At 43.9% G+C, this 21431-nt stretch overlaps 1 protein-coding gene across 2 annotated transcripts in view; it reads right to left on the minus strand.

Moving 5' to 3' along the window:
• The window catches only part of CCDC124 (coiled-coil domain containing 124), a 68029-nt gene extending 47963 nt beyond the window's left edge, over positions 1–20066 (minus strand). The window contains exons 1-2 of one of the 2 annotated variants that reach the window (XM_073593224.1): positions 19960–20066; positions 17053–17218 (exon numbers count right to left, since the gene is read on the minus strand). In XM_073593224.1, the coding sequence (XP_073449325.1) occupies positions 17053–17211 (159 nt within the window). In that variant the 5' untranslated portion in view covers positions 17212–17218; positions 19960–20066. Of the gene's footprint in view, positions 1–17052; positions 17219–19955 lie in introns of both variants that reach the window. The other variant, XM_073593232.1, reaches the window with a different exon arrangement.
• Positions 20067–21431: the final 1365 nt, after the last annotated feature.

A 21431-nucleotide genomic window follows, 5' to 3' on the forward strand; every position in this document is an offset into this window, starting at 1 on the left:
AGCCCCATCCACCGACACCAGATCAAGCTGCAGTTGTGAGGTGATGACTGCATTCTCTCCTTGGATCTTGATCTGCAGATCGCGATAGACTGCCACCTCCTCAACTTGGGCCTCCGCAATTGCTGCAGGTGTGGGGCAGAGGTCTTGGACCCTCTGTCCGGTTGCCAGCACTTCTGCTGGGGATTTGCTAGGTGGTTCCTCCTCTACAGAAAAGTCTATCAAATCCTCAGTCTCTGGAATTGCTAAAAGTGTGGGACAAAGGTCTTGGACCCTCTGTTCAGTTACCAGATCTTCAGCTGGAGAAGTTTGTTGTAACTCCATAGATGCTGCTGGCAGAAAATCACATGTCCCTGTCAGTGTTGTGGGAGAAAGGCCGACTACTTCTTCTCTCAAGAAGGCCGAAGCCACTGTTGGTGCTGGGCAGAGCACAGTGAACTTTGGCCCTGATAGCAGCTCTTCTGCTGGAGGCTCATCAGGTTGTTCTTCCTCAACAGAAAAGTCTATCAAATCCCATGTCTCTGCAACTGATGTCTGGGGATAGAGGTTCACCATCTCCTGTCCATGGAACTCAGAAGATGCCATCAGTGCTGAGCAGAGCGCAATGAAGTTTGGCCCTAATCCCAACTCTTCTGCTGGGTGCTCACCCGATGGTTCTTCCTCAGCAGAAAAGTCTATCAAATCCCCTGTCTCTGCAACTGGTGTCTGGGGATGGAGGTTCACCATCTCCTGTCCATGGAATCCAGAAGATGCTATCAGTGCTGGGCAGAGGTTAGCAGAGCTCTGCCCTGTTGTCAGCACTTCAGGTTTGGGGATGGCAATCTCCAGATTTTCCACTGCAGATTCTCTGGCATGCTGCTGGACAGGCACATTCCTCCATCCAAGATCATCCCATGCAGAAACAGGATCATCAAGGTCAGTCAGCACTTGCTGCATCCGCCATAAGACCTTCGCCTCCATAGCTGCGGGGGCAGGTTGGCAAAGCACACTATTGCTCTGCCACATTGCCGACTCTTCAGCCAGGATTTCAGGGTTGTCAGCTGGTATTTCCTGATAGTCCCAGGCAAAGGGAGCCCAGCCCTGGCACTGAGCAATGTCTAGCAGCCGTCTGTAGGCGATCTCTAGCTCCCATTCCTGAACGGCCAGAAACTCCAAATATTCCTGTGCCCAGTGCACTTCCGAAATGTTCAGTAGTCCTTCTCTGAAATCCATGATTTCGTCCACCCGCCACTCCAAATCACTCCCAAAGTTAGAGTCCCCTGTCAGCTTTACATACAACAGTCCCAAGCCGCCGTAGCTTAAGCCTTCCGTTGGGCTGTCATCCGCTATCCAGGGACATGCTTGGGATACATGCCACCGGAGGGCTCTGTAGCTCTCATCCAGCTTTATCTCTGCCCAGACCAGCCTGGGGGGGGGGCAGATGAACTATTTTCATATTACTGGGTTTAGTAACACTTCAAATTTACAGCATTTTCTCAATATATATATTTATTTTTTATTCCTTTTTTTTTTTTTTTTTTTTTTTTTTACACATACACACATATACATACAGTGGCGACGGAAAGTATTCAGACCCCCTTAAATTTTTCACTCTTTGTTATATTGCAGCCATTTGCTAAAGTCATTTAAGTTAATTTTTTTTTCCTCATTAATGTACACACAGCACCCCATATTGACAGAAAAACACAGAATTGTTGACATTTTTGAGATGGTTCTACATCTTCATTTGAGTCCAACTGTGTTTGATTATACTTTGTTCCACTCTGCTGCGACCTGTATTTTGGATGACACTTTATTGAATAAAGGCAAATATTTTTGGAGTGCGGCTGTCCAGGATTTCTTTTATGTCTAACTCATATATTTAACTCAGGTGCTGTCCATTTCTTCCGATCATCCTTGAGATGGTTCTACACCTTCATTTGAGTTCAGCTGTGTTTGATTATACTGATTGGACTTGATTAGGAAAGCCACACACCTGTCTATATAAGACCTTACAGCTCACAGTGCATGTCAGAGCAAATGAGAATCATGAGGTCAAAGGAACTGCCTGAAGAGCTCAGAGACAGAATTGTGGCAAGGCACAGATCTAGCCAAGGTTACAAAAAAAATTCTGCTGCACTTAAGGTTCCTAAGAGCACAGTGGCCTCCATAATCCTCAATTGGAAGACGTTTGGGACGACCAGAACCCTTCCTAGAGCTGGCCGTCTGGCCAAACTGAGCTATCGGGGGAGAAGAGCCTTGGTGAAAGAGGTAAAGAAGAACCCAAAGATCACTGTGGCTGAGCTCCAGAGATGCAGTTGGGAGATGGGAGAAAAGTTGTAGAAAGTCAACCATCACTGCAGCCCTCCACCAGTCAGGGCTTTATGGCAGAGTGGCAGGACTCCAAGATGGTGAGAAAGAAGATTCTTTGGTCTGATGAGACCAAGATAGAACTTTTTGGCCTTAATTCTAAGCGGTATGTGTGGAGAAAACCAGGCACTGCTCATCACCTGTCCAATACAGTCCCAACAGTGAAGCATGGTGGTGGAAGCATCATGCTGTGGGGTGTTTTTCAGCTGCAGGGACAGGACTACTGGTTGCAACCGATGGAAAGATGAATGCGGCCAAGTACAGGGATATCCTGGACGAAAACCTTCTAGAGTGCTCAGGACCTTAGACTGGGCCGAAGGTTTACCTTCCAACAAGACAATGACCCTAAGCACATAGCTAAAATAACGAAGGAGTGGCTTCACAACAACTCTGTGACTGTTCTTGAATGGCCCAGCCAAAGCCCTGACTTAAACCCAATTGAGCATCTCTGTAAAGACCTAAAAATGGGTGTCCACCAACGTTTACCATCCAACCTGACAGAACTGGAGAGGATCTGCAAGGTGGAATGGCAGGGGATCCCCAAATCCAGGTGTGAAAAACTTGTTGCATCTTTCCCAAAAAGACTCATGGCTGTATTAGATCAAAAGGGTGCTTCTACTAAATACTGAGCAAAGGGTCTGAATACTTAGGACCATGTGATATTTCAGTTTTTCTTTTTTAATAAATCTGCAAAAATTTCAACAATTCTGTGTTTTTCTGTCAATATGGGGTGCTGTGTGTAGATTAATGTGGAAAAAAATGAACTTAAACTTTTCACTCTTTGTTATATAGCAGCCATTTGCTAAAATCATCTAAGGGGGTCTGAACACTTTCCGTCCCCACTGTATGTGTATGTATATGTATATGTATATATATATATATATATATATATATATATATATATATATATATATATATATATAACACACATATACATATACACACACACACATACATACACACACATTAGGGGTGCTGAAATTAATCGTTGCATCGATGCATCGCGATTCGGGTGTCCATCCCCGATGCGGCATCGATGCATAAAACCCCGAAAATCGATGTTTGGTGACGTCATTAGTAGCCCCGCCCCTCCCAGGAAAGCGCTCGAGAAAATTTTTAAACCGTCTTTATTTTAATAAATATATTACAAAGGATGGTGTGCCCCCGCTGTATGTGCTTTTTTAAAAAACAATGTCACTTCATACCGAACTTCGCCGGTATACGATCATGTGACTCCCGGCCCGCCCCGCCCCTCTCCGCTCTTTTCTTCGCTCTCCGCTTCCGCCTCCTGAGTCCTGACGTCAGCGGGGATTTCTCAGTCCCGCCCGCCTCTCTTCTGATACGATAACTATAGTCAGCGGGCGGGACTGAGAATTCCCCGCTGACGTCAGGACTCAGGAGACACGTGAGCGGAGAGCGGAGAGGGAAGAGGAGAGCGGAGAGGGGCGGGACGGCCGGGAGTCACATGATCGTATACCGGCAAAATTTGGTATGAAGTGACATCGTTTTTTAAAAGCACATACAGCGGGGGCACACCATCCTTTGTAATATATTTATTAAAAGAAAGTAATTGGGGGGGGGGGGGGGGTCAGTGATGGCTGCGTTTGGCGGGCACAGGTGGCTGCCTTTGGCGGGCACAGGTGGCTGCGTTTTGGCACAGGTGGCTGCATTTTGGCACAGGTGGCTGAGTTTGGCGGGCACAAGTGGCTGCGTTTGGGCACAAGTGGCTGAGTTTGGGCACAGGTGGCTGAGTTTGGCGGGCACAAGTGGCTGCGTTTTGGCACAGGTGGCTAAGTTTGGTGGGCACAAGTGACTGCGTTTGGGCACAAGTGGCTGCGTTTGGGCACAGGTGGCTGCGTTTTGGCACAGGTGGCTCCGTTTTGGCGGGCACAAGTGGCTGAGTTTGGGCACAGGTGGCTAAGTTTGGTGGGCACAAGTGGCTGAGTTTGGCTGGCACAAGTGGCTGAGTTTGGCTGGCACAAGTGGCTGAGTTTGGCTGGCACAAGTGGCTGAGTTTGGCTGGCACAAGTGGCTGAGTTTGGCTGGCACAAGTGGCTGAGTTTGGCTGGCACAAGTGGCTGCGTTTTGGCACAGGTGGCTGCGTTTTGGCACAGGTGGCTGCGTTTTGGCACAAGTGGCTGCGTTTGGCGGGCACAAGTGGCTGCGTTTGGGCACAAGTGGCTGCGTTTGGGCACAAGTGGCTGCGTTTGGGCACAAGTGGCTGCGTTTGGGCACAAGTGGCTGCGTTTGGGCACAAGTGGCTGCGTTTGGGCACAAGTGGCTGCGTTTGGGCACAAGTGGCTGCGTTTGGGCACAAGTGGCTGCGTTTGGGCACAAGTGGCTGCGTTTGGGCACAAGTGGTTGCGTTTGGGCACAAGTGGCTGCGTTTGGGCACAAGTGGCTGCGTTTGGGCACAGGTGGCTGCATTTGACGGGCACAAGTGGCTGCGTTTGACGGGCACAAGTGGCTGCGTTTGACGGGCACAAGTGGCTGCGTTTGACGGGCACAAGTGGCTGCGTTTGACGGGCACAAGTGGCTGCGTTTGACGGGGGAGGTTCAGTATTTTTCAGTTTGTTTGCGCCCCCCAAAAAAATTTTGAGCACCAGCCGCCACTGGTCAGCACAGAGACAGTACAGGGAACTTCACAGGGCTGTTTGTCATCTGTGGATTCTATCCCTTTTGACCTCCCAGCAGCAGTGTGTGTGAATCTCTGTACCCTGTAGTGCACCGGATTAGTGCACTTTTTAGGGAGTGAGGTTATTTTTAATTCAAAGCGGAGTTCCAGTCAATTTTTTGTTTATTAGAAGTCAGCAGCTACAAAAAAAGTGCATGTTCTGACTTTTAATAAAAAGACACTCACCTGTCCCACAAGAATCCAGCGACGTGGCCACCCAAACCCTCCCTTCTCTCCCCCACCTGTCCACAGCGCTGGCAATACTACTGTGGGCATCCGGCTGTGACAGCTTGCAGCTTCACAGCCGGGTGCGCATGTCTCACTGCGCTGTCCTGCATAGCCGGGCAATCTTTTGGGAACTGTGATGTGTCCTAGAAGACTGCAGGGTGGAAGGGCCACCTAGGCGGCCCAAGCGGAAGTGGGAGCTCGTCGGTAATCGTGATGCATCGTGATGCATCGCCGAATCGAATCGTTGACCAGATAATCGTAATCGAATCGAATCGTGAGACCAGTGAAGATGCGCAGCCCTAATATACATACATATATACATACACACACACACACACACACACACACACACACACACACACATATACACATACATATATACATACACTTGTCATACCTACAGCAACTCATCTTTCATTATTTCTAGCTTATACTGGAAGAATGAAAACTAATTTGATCAGATGCAACGGACAACATTAACCTAAAAAAAAAAAAAAATGAATGGGCACCAACGATGTTAATGTGTGCTTTGCCACAACGCATGGGTGTGAAACTGATCTTAAAGAAAAATTTCATCTTTTGGAATGTTATACCTGTATTTATACTGTAACATGTTTCAGCACATGTTACCCTCACTCCCTTGGTCCCTTCTCAGCTGCTACCACAATTAAAATCAGCGCGGCTGTGCAGGGGCTCTGAGTGAAGAAAGTACAAACCCAGTCTGCCATTGCGGCAGATGGCTAGTAGTTCTCAATAGAGTACGAGCACGCTCATCAGCACACTTTTAGTCCATTCACACTTCCTCCAGCTTTCTAACAGAAAGCCCATACAGAGGTATGGCCAGAAAGCTGGAGAATGTGTCTGCAGGAGCCTGACATTGCACCCATAATCCATTGATTTTGGGTGCAAGGCCTTGCAGACTCCTGGAAAAAATAAATACATACATATTTTTTTCATGCAAAAATCACTTTTTCACTAAAAGGTGAAATAAGTCTTTAAGGAGATACTATGGGCATAGTGACAATGTCTCTAATTTTCCTGTTTGCAGGGCTGGCAGGAATACTTCCAGCTAAAGTTTAATATTTTTTTAATGACACTTGGGGATGGGGATAGATAGATATAATTATTTATATTTAACACACATATACATAATATATATATACATAATATATATATATATATATATATATATATATATATATATATATATATATATATATATATACACACATACATACACACACACACACACACATATACATATACACAGTATCTCACAAAAGTGAGTACACCCCTCACATTTTTGTAAATATTTTATTATATCTTTTCATGTGACAACACCGAATAAATTATACTTTGTTACCATGTAAAGTAGTGAGTGTACAGCTTGTATAACAGTGTAAATTTGCTGTCCCCTCAAAATAACTAAACACACAGCCATTAATGTCTAAACCGCTGGCAACAAAAGTGAGTACACCCCTAAGTGAAAATGTCCAAATTGGGCCCAATTAGCCGTTTTCCCTCCCCGGTGTCCTGTGACTCATTAGTGTTACAAGGTCTCAGGTGTGTTAAATTTGGTGTGATCGCTCTCACTCTCTCGTACTGGTCACTGGAAGTTCAAAATGGCACCTCATGGCAAAGAATTCTCTGAGGATCTGAAAAAAAGAGCTGTTGCTCTACATAAAGATGGCCTAGGCTATAAGAAGATTGCCAAGACCCTGAAACTGAGCTGCAGCATGGCGGCCAAGACCATACAGCATTTTAACAGGCCAGGTTCCACTCAGAACAGGCCTCGCCATGGTCAACCTAAGAAGTTGAGTGCACAGCATCATGCTCAGCGTCATATCCAGAGGTTGTCTTTGGGAAATAGACGTATGAGTGCTGTCAGCATTGCTGTAGAGGTTGAAGGGGTGCCTGCCAGTGCTCAGAACATACACCGCATGAAATTGGTCTGCATGGCTGTCGTCCCAGATGGAAGCCTCTTCTAAAGATGATGCACAGGAAAGGCCACAAACAGTTTGCTGAAGACAAGCAGACTAAGGACATGGATTACTGGAACCATGTCCTGTGGTCTGATGAGACCAAGATAAACTTATTTGGATCAGATGCTGTCAAGCGTGTGTGGTAGCAACCAGGTGAGGAATACAAAGACAAGTGTGTCTTGCTTACAGTCAAGCATGGTGGTGGGAGTTTCATGGTCTGGGGCTGCATGAGTGCTTCCGACACTGGGGAGCTACAGTTCATGGTGGGAACCATGAATGCCAATATGTACTGTGACATACTGAAGCAGAGCATGATCCCCTCCCTTCAGAGACTGACCCACATGGCAGTATTCTAACATGATTACAACTCCAAACACACCTCTAAGACGACCACTGCCTTGCTAAAGAAGCTGAGGGTAAAGGTGATGGACTGGCCAAGCATGTCTCAAGACCTAAACCCTATTGAGCATCCCCAAATGGAAGGTGGAGGAGCGCAGGGTCTCTAACCTCCATCAGTTCCATGATGTCATCATGGAGGAGTGGAAGAGGACTCCAGTGGCAACCTGTGAAGCTCTGGTGAACCCCATGCCCAAGAGCGTTGAGGCAATGCTGGAAAATAATGGTGGCCACCAAAAATATTGATGCTTTGGGCCCAATTTGGACATTTTCACTTAGGGATGTACTCACTTTGTTGCCAGCGGTTTAAACATTAGAGGCTGTATGTTGTGTTATTTTGAGTGTAATTTATTCAGTGTTGTCACATGGAGATATAACAACATTTACAAAAATGCGAGGGGTGTACTCACTTTTGTGAGATACAAATATAAATAATATAAATATATATAACACGTACATACTCTGTCAAACACAAATCATACACGTTCATAAAGAAACTTACCTATAGTATGAAAACTATGCCCCTTAGATAAAGATAATCATAATCCCTGTTCATTATTATCTCCATCTAAGTAGCATAATTTTCATGCTGTTTTCTAAAAAGGGGGTGGATATGGAATTACTTGTTATAAAGAGGAGCGGATGATCCTGATAACAGTGCTCATTTCCCTGTGAAATTCTGTAAAATTAGATACCAAATTCTGCTGTGCTGGCAAAAAGTTTTAGACAGTTTCCCATTCATCAACTTATCCCAAGTCAGCTTTCTTGACAAAATGTTGAAGGATTTTCCTTCACTTGCCATTAAAAAGAGATGGATGTGGTATTTTACAAAAGATACATGGTGTACTCTAGTGGATGACTGGGGCATAGACGTTCATAAAATTAACACAGCCATACCAGGGGCATAGAGAATCACTTAGACATTAAAGCTGGATATGCTGTATAAACTGTATGTAGCCGAGGTTCGAGACGATACTCCTTGCCTCATACCTGGAACACAGCAGAGTCGGTGCTCAGCCATTCGAGTCAAGTCAGCAGCTACAAATGATTTACCTGCTGATTTTAACAAAAGGACACACGCCTTTCCAGGTACCAGCGCTGTCCTCACCCAAGCCAGTTCTTTGCCGGTCTTTGGGTCCCTGGCACCAGCATGTTTTCTGTGGACGAAGGCTGCGACTCCTTACGGCTTCACAGTTGGCTTTCCACCGCACACGCATGAGTCATCCCGGGCTTTGTGAATGGTCCCACAGCCTTCTTGGACCTGCAACATGGCAAGGAGGCTAGGGAGAAAACATTTTCTCAGATTACCTAGGCTATCTGAGTGGAAACCTATCAAATCTAAGTACCTGCTTCCCCCAAAACAATTATAATTCAAATCAGGTAGAGGAGGAGGGAAGGAGGACATAAATCAGAACTTCCCCTTTAGAGCAAGGCCGGGTTCACACTTATGTGTATTGGATGCAGGTTTCTCCGCATCCAATTCACATAACAGGAGACTGTGACCGGCTCTCTATGGAGCCAGATCACACATCTCCGGGGAGGCTGCGAAGCGGATTGCACAGAGGTCCTCTGCGTCTTTGGTTCAGTTTCAGGTCTGAATTCAGGCAAAAATTTGGGCCTGGATTTGTCCCTGAAACAGAGAACAGGGATGCACCAGACCCCTGCTGTGAGCCACATCCGAATATAGCCTGAAGTTCCGCTTTAAAAGGTTCATGGAGGTTTAGATCTCTCTCTTGATCGAACAGTTGCAGTGCAACTTACCAAAGTATAGAGGATTGTGGGGTTGCAGTGCAATTCCCATATGTTATTAGTAGTAATGGAGGCTTGGGTTGGGAAATAAAGGCTACATAAAATCTGATCATGGTTTATTGAGCCCCAGAGGTTGAAATGTCACATTATGGGAAAATATAAAATTTACATAAGTTTCCATGTTTTCAGTTTTAAGGGCTCATTCACACTGAAACACGGTGCGGGAAGCCTGCATTCCGTGCATGTTTCTCGCCCTGAGTTCCAAATGCACTGGGTATGCAAACTGCTGCAGGTGTCAAAAGATTCCTAACACCCCCACAAAGGCAAATCACAAACGCACCAGAACCAGGCAATCTGGTTGCAGTGCGTTTTTAAAAGTAATGCATGCACTACTTTTGGTGCAAACCAGTGCAATTTCAGCCCGAAAATCACATCACATAGGAACGTATAGTGCGTTCCTGAACGGCCACTAAAGCTTTATTAAACCCAAAAACAAAAATGTAATATTTTGAAGCTTACCAATACTAAACTGTGGTGGTTGCTATAGTTTTCTTTTTTTGGGCTTTTGTTCCTCTACCCTATTCTTGTGATCCAGCCAGTAACACACTTCATGCCTTAGGGTGGCTCCATTCTGGATAGAAGAGCAACAGGGACACCTTTGGACAGTGGTAGGACTGTGCGAAGGGCTGTCTTTAAGCGCACAGGTTGCACAGGTGTTCTGTTGCATTCGCGTGCAGCCAGTCCCACTCATGCCTATTGGGATGCAGTAACTGCTTGGAAACAGCAAATGGTCCCCATTTGACAGCCGTGCAAATGTGGGTGCATGTCCCCAAACGCAGACTGTGTGCATTTGGGGACACATATCCGCACTGCATTGCTGTCAAACCAAGACCAGTGGCTGTATAGCCTCTGTGCCCAATAGACATGAATGGGACTGCCTGCATGCGGATGCATGGAACACCTGTGCATTCCATGTGGGCAAAGACAGCCCTTTGCACGGATGTATGAATAAGTACACCTGTGTGAACAAGGCCATATACATTCATTTACGCATTTAGATGGACTTGACTAACAAATGAAACCTGAACTCAACTAACACTTTACAAGCAGTTAGAGCAAAAAAAAAATTTTTTTTCCCTTTTGGCGTAAAGCTTTTACATGAAAGAGTAAAAGCTGACCGTTGTAAGCACCCCTGTCAGTAGTAAATGGTTTGTCTCACCCCTCTAACAGCCACTTTTGCTTGACAGCTTGGTCTGTGAAAGCAAGTTGAAAAATAACTGATTTACTGGCCAGATCACCAGGTGAAAATAAAAAGATAAAACGCCTAATAAATGAAAACTAAAGCAGTCTCCACATCTAACAATTGGTAAGCTGCAATTTAATAAACTGTTTTTGGTTTTAATACCGCTTTAAAAGGAAAGTTGGAGTGAGAAAACTATGGAAGCTGTCTTTCCAACTGTTTCTGCAAATACTAGGCAGAGGTGCATTATTCTTTGGTTCCATATTAATCTTATGAAAGATGTACTTTTCTAAGAAATTATCAATTCCCATATTTTTCCAACAGGTTCCTCCTAAGATATGCATGAAGTGCACCATATTTGCAAATATGTTCCCATAGCGTTCTTTTTGATTTCATTATATGAATTTCTAGTTACCGTATTTCATAGTTATTCATTAAGGCACTATAATCATATCCAAAGATATCGCTGACCATTTGAACAGCTGGAAATATCTTTTCCACCGTTTTCACCAAAGAGGAAAATGCTTCCTTTGGCCACTGCTCTAAACTAATATCATTTTAACGTATACATACCAAATTCGTTCTTCTGTAAGGTTACAGTGCCTACCTAATCATTTTTTTGTTCTAAATTTTGAAAAAAAAATAAAAAATGGCTGATAAGCTTTTTGAAAACTGCTTACTCATTTTTTTGCATTGACTAAAAGTATACAGGTTTTAAAACTTCTTTACTTAAAAGCCAGTCAATTATCACCAGCAACAATTATCACAGCCACTCAGTTATTAAAGCAACAATCTCCTACGACTGTACTATGCAGCTTCTTCAGCAACTGAGCACATGTCTCCATGCAATCATAAATACACTTTTAACATCGCTTATCGCCTTTAATGCTACAGAAAGACAGCATCATATGTGCAGTTTTGATTCTGGCCATAGTTCCAATATAACCCTTGCAGTGTGGGCACAGCCCCACTGTAAAAGATGCTTTTAAGGTTTCCTGGAAATGGGCTTTCAATTATTTTTTTTTAATTCAAGCAGTGCAAGTACCTGATTTTAAACAGTTATCAGTTTAATGCAGACCATGTACAGCAAAGCTCAGATTGGGAGAGGATGAAGCAGCAGAAGGAACCATTTACTTGTGTTGCAGTGCTCATGTGCCAACAAGGAACATGCTAACAGAAGGAGAGAGCAAAGTAATATACAGAAAAGCACAGTATCATGCAAGTGTGCTGCTTCACCTGTTACAGTACTGTCCTATCAGAAGCTAGTTGAGGAACAAGACATGTAAATATTCCCTTATTGCAGCAGAGAAAAATCAGGTCTCCTTCCCTGCCAGACAGAGCTGTGCAAATCTCAGAACTGAATAGCCATAGATAGAAATTAATCGACAAGTAAAACACACACACACACACACATTTTATATATATATATATATATATATATATATACACACACATATTATATTATAATATAAAAAAATATATATATATCGTATTTATCGGCATATAACACGCACTTTTTTTCCCCCCTGAAAATCGGGGGAAAATAGTGGGTGCGTGTTATAGGCCAATCCCCGCCAATTTTGTGTGATCGGAGCGATTGCGGCTATTGCCGCGATCGCCGCCGACATACACAGCCCTGTGTAAATTGAAATATGGCACCGAGACTGCAGGGACTCGGCGGAACCGAGATACACATACCCGAGAGTCCTTGGCTTTTCTCAGCGCCGCTTACAGTCCCGCCCAGTCCCGCCCTATGATGGACATCACACAGGTCCAATGGCGGGACTGTAAGCGACGCCGAGAAAAGCCGAGGAGACTCGGGTATGTGTATCTCAGCTCCGCCGAGTCCCTGCAGTCTCTGCGCCATATTTGAATTTACACACGGCTGTGTATGTCAGCGGCGATCACACAAGGCTGCACTGACATGGCTGCACTGACACGGCTGCACTGGGGCAAAGCTGCACTGACAAGGCTGCAATGGACACTGGGGCAAGGCTGCACTGACAATTCTGCACTGGGGCAAAGCTGCACTGACAAGGCTGCACTGACAATTCTGCACTAGGGCAAAGCTGCACTGACAAGGCTGCAATAGACACTGGAGCAAGGCTGCACTGACAATGCTGCATTGATGGGCATTTTAATGTAAGTTTTTCTTCCTTAAACTTTACTCCTAAAAGTTTTTTTCCTTAAAATTCCCTCCTAAACTTGGGGTGTGTGTTATACGCCGAATATATATATATATATATACACAGTGGGGACGGAAAGTGTTCAGACCCCCTTAAATGATTTTAGCAAATGGCTGCTATATAAACAAAGAGTGAAAAATTTAAGTTCATTTTTTTCCACATTAATGTACACACAGCACCCCATATTGACAGAAAAACACAGAATTGTTGAAATTTTTGCAGATTTATTAAAAAAGAAAAACTGAAATATCACATGGTCCTAAGTATTCAGACCCTTTGCTCAGTATTTAGTAGAAGCACCCTTTTGATCTAATACAGCCATGAGTCTTTTTGGGAAAGATGCAACAAGTTTTTCACACCTGGATTTGGGGATCCCCTGCCATTCCACCTTGCAGATCCTCATTCCACATACACATATATATATAAAATTTTACACACACACTTCATCTGTGTATGTATGTAAGTAAATGTATGTATATGTAAAACATTGAAAATAAGTGTCTATACTATTTAAAATCCAGTAATGTACTGTCTCACCCTCTTACCCTACTCTGCACATGCTCAGTTGCTCTCCATTTTTAGGCACTGTGCCGAGTTTGTAGAGGCCGATCTGCTGACAGCCTTAAAGCAGAATTAAAACCCTCCTATCCTTTACAATCAAGGAAGCTGCTCCTGTTTTAACTGCAACTGCCATGGGGCTGCACATGTGATCACTTAGGACACCAGCCATTTGACAGTTTAAAAATAAAAAAGGGAGCAGTGTGTGCTGCCCTCTACTGCAGTTGGGAACAGACAGCTGCCAGAGAGGTAAAGCGCTGAGGCAGCTGTCTGTTCTAGTGCAAATTCACCAAGGAAACAGGGAAAATGGGTCCATTCTTTACCCTTGTACAATAAAGGAAAGCTCTTTGTCACATGATCTTAATACTTATTGTCCTTTCTCTCATGATTTTCATATAAAATTTCAAGCATCCAATTAAATTTCACAAATCTGGAACTACTTTCTAAACTTTAAAATGTATATCAATTGTTATCTTGTGCAGTGGTCAGGGTGGATTTGATTTAAATCAAGTCGATTTAAATCACTAGTAAAAAAGGCTCGATGTAGATCAACACAATTTAAATCATAATTTTTAAGGAGCAACTGTCATTTCTGTCCAGCAGCAGCTCCTCCTCTGACCGGCTGTTGACTCACCGACAGTACCATTCACTTTAAGGGGATGGCTGGTGATGCGGCAGTGACACAACAAGGTGAGGGACATGGCGGCTGGAGGTGAGTGGATCCCCGCTAACAGGCGCTGCCATGATAAATCTGAAATGACAAGTGCTCTTTAAAATGTAAGGACTTATGCTTGCTGGTAGTTAGAATCTTTATTATTAAAATATTAATATTTAAAAAAAATTAAGGCTTCCTATTTAGAATAATAAGCTGTCAGGTTAGTAAAACAGCGATATCAGAACCAATTCAATCATACAGTTTGCAGTGTACATAGATATGCAAAACAATAGGATAAATGAATATTCCTGAAATTTGTTTTATCTCATGGTTACTGTGACATTGTGTGAATGCATCAATGAGGTGCATGTTATCTCAGCTTGCAGAGCTTGGATTCATTGAATGAGTTTACCAAAAATGTAAATATTGCAGAATATACAGCCTCATGCTACATAACTAATCTCCATTTCATGCTGAAAAAACTAAATTATTAATGTATCTTAAATTGAAGGCTCTTTAAAGGCGATAAATAGTACTTTTCCCTGTGCCTAAAACCCAATTCAACTCCCAGGTCGAATGCTCTACATGCTCTTCAAGAGGAGTATTAAAACAAAAGGAGTCTTACAGTTTATTTGCTTAAAAGCGGAGTTCCGCCTGCAAAAAATAGAAATAAAAAATTTAAAGTCAAAAGCTACAAATACTGCAGCTGCTGACTTTTAAAATAAGGACACTTACCTGTCCAGGGCGCCGCGATGTCATCACCCAAAGCCGACCAGTTCCTCTGCTCCGGGTGGAGGCACCGGCATCTTCAGTAAGGGAATCAGGAAGTGAAGCCTTGCCCCTACTGCGCATGCGCGAGTTGCGCTGCGCGTTCTGACTGGTCCCTGCTGTCTTCTGCGACCTGTGTGTCTCCCAGAAAACAGCGGGGGGAATGGAGAAGGGACCGGACATGGCGTAGATCGTCGTGGATACTGCAGCGATCTTTCGCTGGAAGTGGGAGCAAATACCTGTATTAGACAGGTATCTGCTCCCCCTGAAAGGTGCCAATTGTGACACCGGAGGGGGGTAGGAACCGGATCAGCGGAAGTTCCCTTTCTGGGTGGAACTCCGCTTTAATAAAGCAGCCATAGTCTAAGTAGAAAAACCTGTCCCTTCCCACAATTCTATAGAGAAGGACCCTTGTTCTCTGTTAGGAAGCAGTGATATCTCTACATCAGAGTGTACAAACTAATATGCAAACTATAATGGATTTTGGCCTATTTTATTTGTATGTTTAAGAAATGAAGCTAAGGGGGAACTAAAATTTTACAACAAAAAAAAAAAACAATTAGGAAGTTGGGGTTTTTGGTAGAGGAGATATGTAAAGCTCTTTTGCTCAAAATCCTTTTTCCTATGACTTCTAGTAATTTTTAGCTTTGTGTACACAGCACAGAGCATATCACAGTTCAATTCTTGGCATGGTCAAAGTGGAGCCGGGTGCCATGGCCAATACAACTTCCGGGGGTACAAAACAGTGACAGGATCCAGGACCCATCCTTGCTGCAATAGCACATAAAGTTTGCAAACTAGCACATTAAATCAAGAGCTAACCCCGCTACCAAAAGTTTAGTTCTGCAAAGAAGCTGGCATGGAAGTACCCTGTATTAAAGCAGAACATGCTGGCTGCTTCTAACAGAAAAGCCATGGAGGAAACAAGGGAGAGAAGTACAGTGCTTTGCAAAAGTATCCCCCCCCCCCCCTTGGCATTTTATGTGTTTCGTTGCCTCACAACCTGGAATTAACATGGACTGTTTGAGGATTTGCATCATTTAATTTACAGAAAATGCCCACAACTCTGAGGATTTTTTTTTTAATTGTGAAGCAAACAACAAATAGGACAAAACAAAAGAAAAAGTCAATGTGCATAACTATTCACCCCCCTAAAGTCAATACTTTGTAGAGCTACCTTTTGCGGCTATCACAGCTCCAAGTTGCTTTGGATAAGTATCTATGAGCTTGCCACATCTTACCACTGGGATTTCTGCCCATTTCTCCTTGCAAAACTGCTCCAGCTCCTTCAAGTTGGATGGTTTGCGCTTAAATAAAAACTTGATTGAGGTGTGGGAACAAGCTCAAGTGTAACACTTTAATCACACATATGCTTGCCAGTTTTTTTTTTGTTTTTTTTTTTAGGACTTTCCTTGGTGTTTATTTTTTTTCTTTATCAAGATTTCCAAACCATTATCCACGTGGAGATTATTCAGCATTTCTCTGCCAACAATCAATCCTTCCTTCAGCCCCCTGGTTTACTCATACAGCTCCATTGCTCTGGTCCACAGGTTTAGGGCCCTGTCCCACCCCCAATGCACACAAATAGCTGCAAGGGAACAGCTAAGAATCAGCATATGGACTCCGGGCTACAAGACCCATACTTGGCTTTACCAATCTCTGAGAAAATGGAAAATTCAGTTTCCTCCATATAACTTAAGCAGGCCAGAGAACCTTAACCTGAATGGGTGACACAAAACCTTTTCAATGTCATGACAACACACTGTATAGTCACAGAGGTTAGAACCATTCCCTACTTTAACAAAACCCTCTGTTGATTAAAGCTGATCTCCAGTAATCATCTGTATTGCATACTCGGTCTAGCTTAGCACAATGTAATTATACATTTTTCATACTCGGTGGGCCACTGGGGAAGCTAAATGACTGTAGTAGTCAGCACCACTATAGCGATAGCCGAGATCCTCCAGGTTCTGCTCAGGTTATGTGCAAGTGGCATTCCCTCCACACACTGACCACATTCATTATTATTATTCATCACATTAATATTCATAGATGCATTCATAGAACACCTTGTATTCTGCTCCATGAACAAAAGGCGTTCTCTCACTGGCTAAGGTGGAGAGGAGGGTGGTGATGTCTCAATCCAATTAATATGTGATAACAGCTTTAAGCATTTTTAAAAGTGACAGAGTCACTTTAACTGAAGTAACAAATTTACAGTATGATGAGACCAAGAAAAAGTATTGCAATGTCTATCAATATTCTCTTACCTTCCTCTGCTCCTTGCGCACAACATGTTTGTCATCGTCTTGCCAATATGCATCCTCAAGAGCCTGCTGACGTTTTGCATCAGCTACAGCCTTTGCCTCAGCCTTTCTGGCACGGGCAGCAGCAGACTTGGTGTTTTCCCCCTGAAACTTTTTGGGCATCCCTCAGCTGGAAAACAGAACAGAAACATTAATATAATAATATGAGTGGGGAAATAGGCTATCCAAAAAGATATAGACAGCACTGTCTCTACTAGAAGAGGTGGGGTTTTGTTGCTCCTCTGCTAAGTATTACCTGTATTCTTAGAGCAGCATGAAATCAGCTGTCTGAAACCCTGCAAAAGGAGACTTGTACTCACCATGTGCTGGCAGCAAAGAGATACATATATATATATATATATATATATATATATATATAAAATTGTTCGTTTTTTTATGCTGCGGTCACAAAAAATAGAAATACAAAATCCCTCTTTAAAATAATTATTTTGTTACTTTGCAGCCTGAATCGAAGACAGACACTTTTTCTGTTTTATCCAGCTGTATTTACCCAGTGCAACTGGCCTCCCTAAAGGATAGTAAACTGGCCCTTTGCTTAGAAAGTTTGGAGACCCCTGGTCTAGGCCCTGCAAGGACATTCACAACCCAGCCCCCCCAGCACTCACTTAAGCCAGGGAGGCGATAGAAGTGGTTGTCTCCTGCTCGCAGTCACGTGCTGAATGGCGGAGTCATCTGTCAATCAGGTAGCGCGGGGGGAACCTGACAAAATGGTTAGGATGTTTCCCGAGCCATGAGCAGCTCTGCCCTTCAGCTGATAGTGATGTCTTTCAGGATAACAGCCGGCGCGTGCCTGTTGGAGCGCACAGCGATCGAGGTGCGGCATGTCAGTCTGACACACCGATCTTGGTAAAGAGTCTCTGATGGAGACTCTTTACCACATGATCAGCCGTGTCCAATCACGACTGATCACAGTGTAAACAGGAAGTGCCGTTTATCGGCTTTTCCTCGCTCGCGTCTGACAGGCGTGAGTACAGGAGAGCTGATTGGAGGCTCTCTTAACAAGGTGGGGTGGGGTCTGCAGCCCCCCCGCGGATGCCCACACTGGATGGCCTCCAGGTATGCCACCCTGGACCACCAGTGATGACAATCAGTGTCCAGACAGATGCCAATCAGTGCACATCAGCAATGCCTGTCAGTGCCATTAGTGATGCCCATCAGTGCCATCCAGTGTCCATCAGTGCCATCCATCAGTGCCGCCCGGTTACCTCACACTGACAGAGTGTGTGGCGAGGAGAGCCGATCAGCGGCATCTCCTCCCAGGAGACATCTACACATGTAATCAGGGCACTGATCATCACTGCCCTGATTACAATAGCAACACCAGTGCCACAAATCAGTGCCAGCAATCAGTGCCCACCACTGCCAGCAAGTGCCACCAATCAGTGCCCATTAGTGATGCCAGTCCGTGCCAGCTATCAGTCCCGCCTATCAGTGCTCCCCATCAATGCCCATCAGTACCGCCTATCAGTGCCCATAAGTGCGGCATATTAGTGCCTCCTCATCAGTGCCACCTAATCATTGCCGCTTCATCAGTGCCATCTCATTAAAGCCCCCAAATTCATCCTATTAGTGCCGCCTCATCAGCACACATCAGTGAAGGATAAAAATTACTTAACTACAAAATTTACTGACAGAAACTAAGTAAAAAAAATTTTTCTTCACATTTTTTGGTCTTATTTTTTACTAAAAACAAAACACAAAAAACAAAACCCAGCAGTGATTAACTGCTTGTCATATGACGGCCGGGCGGCTCTCGCTCTGGGCGGGTATCATATGACATCCGTCCATTTAAACAGGGCATGCGCACGATCATGTGCGCACAGCCCTGTACTGTCGGTGGCGGCGTGTCACGGAGACACTGCTCGTCACCGAGGGGGATGAACAGCCATTGCGCATGGCTGTTTACCACGTGATCGGCCGTGATGACGTCACGGCCGATCACAGATGGTACCTCCCCACTCTGCACAAAGCATGTGTGCTGCACGTCGGTGGCAGCTTGTTCCAGGGAACGCTGGTAAACAGCCATTGGCCAGCAGCTGTTTACCACGTGATCGGTTGTGATCCTTTCACAGCCGATCACTAACTGTTAACACAGAGGGGTAACGAGATGGTTAAATGCCACCAAATGAAAGCTCTATTTGTGTGAACAAAATGATAAAAATTTCATCTGGGTACAGTGTAGCATGACTGCGCAATTGTGTGAGAGCGCTGAAAGCTGAAAAATGGCTTGGGCAGGAAGAGGGTGTAAGTGCCCAGTAGACAAGTGGTTAATGGGGAGAAAAAAAAAAAAAGGAGACAAACAGTAAAGTTAGCCTATCCTTTTTTTTTTTTTGTATAATGTGAAAGATGATGTCATGCCACAAGAATCGTGATCTTAATTGTAAGCAAAAAAAATTGTGATTCTCATTTTAGCCTGAATCGTGCAGTGGATTATTAGCCGTAAATCTAAATGAATGACTGTACAGTGTATGGCCAGCTTGAGGAGGAGGAGCCAAACAATGGGACTTTTTTTGCATTAATGCAGGGAATTCATTAAAGGTAAAAAATGCCTTGCCTTTACAACCACTTTAAGGCTTATATTTCTCTCAGGAACACCAACAGCACTATAATGCACGCTCTGTATATCCCCTGTATACCCAGGCTCCCTGCAATGTGCTACATCCTCCCAGCACAGTCACTGCCAATGGAAACTAGACAGCACCCACCCACCAAACCTTCAGACAAAGTCCCTTTCTTTCTCACATTCAGTATATTTCACTCTCCCTCCTTCCACCTAACTCTCCCATATACCGACAACCATCGTAACATTTGTGTCATCACCCAGCCAGCAACCCCATGTCACTCACACACCCGGGATTCTTCCCTTGCTTCCGCCCCCACTTCAGGTCGCGCTGTGATATCACCATCCAGCGCCAGCTTCCGGCCATGACTTCTTCCGCTTCCGGTCCCAGCAGAGTGGCGTGTGCGTTCCACTCTGCTTGGATAACGCATTGCTGTGTGTTAGTGGAAGGTGTGATTGCTGGCGATGCTACCACAGAGAATGCAAAGCCGTCTGTAGTAAATGTAGACGCTAGCAGAGTAATCGTACGAATGTCTACCGCTGTGATCTAATATGTATATTATTTCTGTATATGTCACTAGCTGGGTTTGATGAGGCTGCTTACTGATGTGCTTAGAAGGCTGTGTGCACAGCAATCTGCTGGCAGTCTACATAAAGGGGATGTGACCCCAGTCACTCTGCAGCTTTAGATATAGTTATAATATAGATAGTGTCAGAACCCAACCCCGGGACGTACTAAACTGCATATTGGCATAATTTAGGTTGTAATACTGACAACTATCACTAGATGTCAGTGTACTTTATACACATATATATGGTAATGACTCTCTTGTTTCTCAAAATATGTTATTCTTTCCTGCAGTGCTTGATACAATGTTGCAATTGCTAATGTTTAACTGTTCACTTGCTGATATATATATATATATATATATATGGAGATGTACAACAGAATCATTGTAAATTATACAGAAGTAATGGAAAAATTACATTTGACCTGTTTTTGATGGGAATATTTCTCATGGGGTTTATGGGAGGAATATCATGTTAACACCTGGCAATGAAAATATTTAACCTATTACTGATAATAATATGCATATAATAATTTTTCTACATTGGGATTATGGGTGGACTATTGTAGTTAAACATACATAAGAATATATTTAATCTATTTCTTTGAAGAATTTGCATATAATTATTTTTCTACATGGGGATGATGGGTGGAATAGTGTAGTTAAACATGCCTAGGAACATATTCAACCCATTTCTGATATGAATATGCATATAATGATTTTTCTACATGGGGATTATGGGTGGACTATTGTAGTTAAACATACATAGGGACATATTTAACTTATTTCTTTTAAGAATTTGCATACAATTATTTTTTTTTCTACATGGGGATTATGGGTGGAATATTGTAGTTAAAGGGGGGGTCCACCTATCTATCGTTTTTTTTTTTTTTTTTTGGAGTTCATTCACAAACTTTTCTTTTCATGATTATCTACTCACATGTTCTGTGTAATAGGTCCGCCTGTGGGGGCCCCCCCAAAATCCATTCCAGGCCCTTCAGGTCTGGAGTGAAAATTAAGGGGAGCCCTGCGCCAATTTTTTTTTTAAAAGTGGCGTGGGGTCCCTCCCAAAATCCATACAGACCCTTTCAGTCTGGTATGGATTTTAAGGGGAACCCTGCGCCAAAATTAAAAAAGAAATGGCGTAGGGGTCCCCCCCAAAATCAATGCCAGACCCTTATCCAAGCACCCAA

This window comes from Aquarana catesbeiana, linkage group LG01 (genome assembly GCF_042186555.1).
Source record: "Aquarana catesbeiana isolate 2022-GZ linkage group LG01, ASM4218655v1, whole genome shotgun sequence".
Lineage (NCBI taxonomy): Eukaryota > Metazoa > Chordata > Amphibia > Anura > Ranidae > Aquarana > Aquarana catesbeiana.